Source organism: Phaethon lepturus, unplaced genomic scaffold (genome assembly GCF_000687285.1).
Source record: "Phaethon lepturus isolate BGI_N335 unplaced genomic scaffold, ASM68728v1 scaffold15120, whole genome shotgun sequence".
Taxonomy (NCBI): domain Eukaryota; kingdom Metazoa; phylum Chordata; class Aves; order Phaethontiformes; family Phaethontidae; genus Phaethon; species Phaethon lepturus.
This window is the reverse complement of record NW_010511340.1, coordinates 228,352-233,343: the sequence shown is the minus strand read 5'-3', so window position 1 is coordinate 233,343 and position 4,992 is coordinate 228,352. Positions and strand designations below refer to the sequence as shown.

General features: G+C 37.4%; 1 protein-coding gene across 1 annotated transcript in view; it reads left to right on the top strand.

Annotated features, from left to right (window-relative positions):
• Nucleotides 1-4,992, top strand: part of TTN (titin) — a 244,575-nt gene that overhangs the window by 28,933 nt on the left and 210,650 nt on the right. The window contains exons 33-42 of the mRNA XM_010283656.1: nt 401-661; nt 1,124-1,387; nt 1,480-1,740; nt 1,914-2,174; nt 2,645-2,905; nt 2,993-3,134; nt 3,224-3,389; nt 3,593-3,824; nt 4,402-4,686; nt 4,788-4,913. Of these exons, the coding sequence (XP_010281958.1) occupies nt 401-661; nt 1,124-1,387; nt 1,480-1,740; nt 1,914-2,174; nt 2,645-2,905; nt 2,993-3,134; nt 3,224-3,389; nt 3,593-3,824; nt 4,402-4,686; nt 4,788-4,913 (2,259 nt within the window). The remainder of the gene's footprint in view (nt 1-400; nt 662-1,123; nt 1,388-1,479; nt 1,741-1,913; nt 2,175-2,644; nt 2,906-2,992; nt 3,135-3,223; nt 3,390-3,592; nt 3,825-4,401; nt 4,687-4,787; nt 4,914-4,992) is intronic.

Below are 4,992 nucleotides of genomic sequence, written 5' to 3'. Positions count from 1 at the left end.
TCTTTCCCTTATCTTTTATTATTGGTGTTAGAATTCAACAAAACTTTTAAGTAAGTGCTTATATGTTTTGCTAAATCATAGCATTACATAGTGTGGAATGCTGTAGTATGCTTTTGATGTAATCAATGTAAAAAAAGTTTTTTATCTTGAATGTTCAGTATACTTGTGCTGATGATAAAAATAACAAATGGGAATAACTAAGATAGAAGTAAGAAGCATCCTTTTGTGATGTTCAGGTCATATTCTTTTCTTGGTTTTTTCCCAGAACTCAGAATGTCTATGGGCATTGTGCAAGTTAGGGCAAAGAATTCCAGGATTAACTTTTCACGTGGTTGCATTTCCGTATGGTGGAAAGTTGAAAAGCAACACAACAAAAACGTGTGCTTTTGCTTCCCAACAGGTGGTGCCATTTCAAAGCCTCTCAGTGACCTGACTGTGGCTGAGTCCCAGACAGCTGTTTTTGAATGTGAAGTGGCAAATCCTGAATCAGATGGCCAGTGGCTAAAAAATGGTAGACCATTACCTATGACAGATCAGTACCGTGCTGAATCTGATGGTGTAAAGAGAAGGCTCAATATACCTGTCACGAAACTGGATGATATGGGTGAATATAGTTATGAAATAGCAAGCTCAAAGACATCTGCCAAACTGAAGGTCGAAGGTCAGTATTTTTTATAACTAACTGGTGTCTTTAAAACTCAGTCCACCATCGCTCACTGTCTCTTGGATCAGACCCTAAGATACAAGCATATTTTGCTTTGTTTTTTGAAAATATTATTATATTATGATACGCTTTCTGAGGTAGCAAACTTACCATATTTTGCAGTCTCCATATTTGGAATTTAGCATGGTATCTTAATAAAAACACATTCAAGGTACTGACTAGCAGGTAGAAATTCTCTCTTTGCTAGTTATGTAGTAAACGTATCAAGTTAAAAAAACTGTTTCTCATAAATGTTACAAGTAAGTGTTCTTTTTTTTGTTCCCAGCACAACACTTTGGTGGAAACTGTACAAATCAATATTTACATACTAGATTTTAAAATTAAGCACCATGATTCATCATTATTAATTTTGGTCTATTTTGTCAAGGTTGGCTTTTTCTTTTTTTTTTTTTCCCCTAGCTGTTAAGATAAAAAAGACACTAAAGAACTTGACTGTGACAGAAACACAGGAGGCAGTCTTCAGTGTAGAACTGACGCACCCTGATGTGAAAGGAGCTCTGTGGATTAAAAATGGTGTGGAACTTGAATCAAATGACAAATATGAAATTTCAGTGAAAGGAACTGTTCACACACTGAAAATCAAACACTGTGTTGTCACTGATGAGTCTGTTTACAGTTTTAAGCTTGGAAAGATAGGAGCAAATGCCAGACTTCATGTGGAAAGTAAGTCAGTCTGGTTTGAATATTTGCTTTAATGTGTGGTTTGAAATTCAAATAAAACATACTGCTGAATCTTGCTAACTTTTTTCTTCAAGCTGTAAAGATCATCAAAAAGCCAAAGGATGTGACTGCTTTGGAAAATGCTGTTGTCTCCTTTGAACTAAGTGTATCCCATGATACTGTACCAGTCCGATGGTTCCACAAAAATGTTGAGCTTAAACAAAGTGATAAATACAAGATGATCTCTCAAAGGAAAGTTCATAAGCTTATGCTGCATAACATATCTCCTGATGATGCTGGGGAATACACAGCTCTGGTTGGGCAAATTGAGTGTAAAGCAAAACTATTTGTGGAAAGTAAGTATCATAAGTTTGTAAGAAAGTAATTATATGACTTGCTACACCAGCTCATATTGAACAACTTGACCTGACACTTCATAGCCTGTTACCCTTGGTTTTCTGCATCTTCCACACATACTGACTTCTAAAAAATCCTTTTTTTTTCTTTTGTCTTTTTTTCCCCTTCTTAGCCATACACATCACGAAGACCATGAAAAATATTGAGATCCCTGAGACCAAAACTGCCTCTTTTCAATGTGAAGTTTCTCATTTCAATGTGCCTGCTGTCTGGCTGAAAAATGGTGTGGAGATTGAAATGAGTGAAAAGTTCAAAATAGTGGTCCAGGGGAAACTCCATCAGCTCAATATCATGAACACAAGCAGTGAAGATTCTGCAGAATACACATTTGTGTGTGGAAATGACAGAGTCAGTGCAACTCTGACCGTAAAACGTATGTAACAATGAAATTAACCAGAATATTTTACAGTTACCAATAACAGAGTTTGTGTTAATATATGCACTTAGTGCAATTCAGAAAAAAACAGCACTGTTGTAGAGGTATTTTCAAATAACCCTAAACAGCCTCAATTACATTTTTAAAAGAGGTCTAGAAGCTGTGAACTTCAAAGTCAGATCCTGCATTCTTCTGTTCAGGCCAACATGCCTAAATGCCAAGTCATCATAGGAGACAGAACTTGGATTCCTGTGTCGTTCAGAAGTTTTGGGAAATTTAATTATAGTGTTTTTAATTTTTGAAATTTAAATATAGTGATTCTGGACACAGAGCCTTCCTTTTAATATTACCAGAAGTCAGAATCTGTCTTACAGAATTTTCAACATCTCTGATCCAGTTAACATGTTTTTAAATTAAAGCAAAACAGAACAAAAAAACCCAAACCATGTCAATTTCTTTTCTTTTAGCCATCCTAATTACCTCCATGCTAAAAGACATCAATGCTGAAGAGAAGGATACAATAACATTTGAAGTTACTGTTAACTATGAAGGTATCTCATATAAATGGCTAAAGAATGGGGTAGAAATAAAATCGACTGATAAATGCCAGATACGAACAAAGAAGCTTACACATTCCCTCTCCATAAGGAATGTGCATTTTGGTGATGCTGCAGAATACACTTTTGTTGCTGGAAAAGCAGCTTCGTCAGCCACTTTATACGTGGAAGGTATTTGCCCTCTTGATTTGTGTATTTAGTGACTTCTAGTGGCTTAAACAGCATCATGGCACTCATTCTACTTTTTTTCTGCCCTAGCTCGACACATTGAATTTAGGAAGCACATTAAAGACATCAAGGTTGTGGAGAAGAAGAGGGCTATTTTCGAATGTGAAATTTCAGAACCTGATATTCAGGTCCAGTGGATGAAGGATGGACAAGAACTCCAGATTGGTGACAGGTAAATGATTGATTCTACAGCATATTGACTTTTGTTATGTGTTTCCTCCCAGGAAATAACTTGCTCATTTTCTTTTCTGATGTCCTTAGGATGAAAATTCAGAGAGAGAAATATGTCCATCGTCTCATAATTCCTTCCACAAGAATGTCTGATGCTGGTCAGTACACTGTGGTAGCAGGTGGAAACACATCCAGTGCCAATTTGATAGTGGAAGGTCGTGACATACGTATCAGAAGCATCCGTAAAGATGTTCAGGTATGGCCTACTCAGAAGAATAAATATTTCATAACTTTGTTACTCAAAGAATAATGCAAAGGATTATGTGAATATCTAACCAGTAAGAGTCCTAGCACAAAAATCTGTAATCATAGGGTCAGGGCCTTATTCTAGGACAGGGGAATGTAGGAACATCCATAAAAACAACTTCTATTTCTAGTATTTCTTCTACTTGTTCAAAGGTCATTCAGAGACAAAGAGCTGAAATTGAATTTGAAGTCAATGAAGATGATATTGAACCACAGTGGTACAAGGATGGTATTGAGATTAACTTCCAATATGAGGAAAGATACAGTTATGTAGTGGAAAGGAGAATTCATCGAATGACCATCTTTGAAACCACTTACTCTGATGCTGGAGAATATACTTTTGTTGCGGGACGGAATAGGAGTTCTGTTGTTCTCTATGTGAATGGTATGTGTCCCTGCAAACAATGGTTTGACTGTATTCATTACCCTGTGTTTTTCTGACTTGTATATTGCTTTTCTGGAAGTCTAACTCTGAAAGTTTAAAAAAAAAAAAAATTCCAAAGAGAATCTTATGTCTGGAACAGTACCAAAATCCTCATGCACTTGGATGTTTCTTGCTCTACGGAAATAGGTGGCTAGCTGATGAAAATCCTATAGCAGTTCTTTTCCCTACTGTATTTATTTAGACCAGGAAATTCTCAAGTCCACATAAAACTGATTTGTTCATATGGGCAAATATGCCTTGCCAGAGGGATCAACCTAACAATTCTTGGACACGTTTTGCCAGAAAACACTTATGCCAACACAGCTAATTATGCTAGGGCACTTGCTGCTAGGTCATTCCCCCTGTATCAAGGAAAAGGGAAGATTTTCTTGGGCACACAGTACTGGGAATAATAAGATTTAGAAAACAAATAAACCCCTTGCTAATAGTTTTGAAGCCTTGGTAAATGTCAATAATGAGATTTCTCTCTCTCCTCCTTTCTATTCTCCCTCCCCACCCCCCACCCCGCAATTTGCAGCGCCGGAGCCACCCCAAATTATTCAAGAGCTAGAGCCAACCTTTGTGGAGTCTGGCAAACCTGCCCGCTTCTGTGCTATGATATCAGGCAAACCCCAGCCCAAAATTTCCTGGTACAAAGATGATCAACCACTTTCTCCAGGTTTCAAGTGCAAATTTCTTCATGATGCACAAGAATATACTCTATTGCTGATTGAAACTTTCCCTGAAGATGCAGCAGTGTACACCTGTGAAGCAAAAAATGACTACGGAGTTGCTACAACTTCAGCTTCACTTTCAGTGGAAAGTAAGTTTCCTGTCTTCATAACAATGTCTGTGAAATGAGGTTGTCGACATGTGTGTGATCTTCTTCATCTTTAAAAACAACTTCTTTTTCCTATCCTTTAGTCCCAGAAGTTGTTTCTCCTGAGCTAGAAGTGCCAGTGTATCCACCTGCTGTCATAATACCACTACGTGATGCTGTTACGTCCGAGGGACAGTCTGCTCGTTTTCAGTGCAGAGTTACAGGGACAGGTGGGTTTAATGAAATGCTGCACATCTTTTCATCTCAGAATTTTTCATCTTGAACTCAGAAAAAAATGCAACAGTGTAT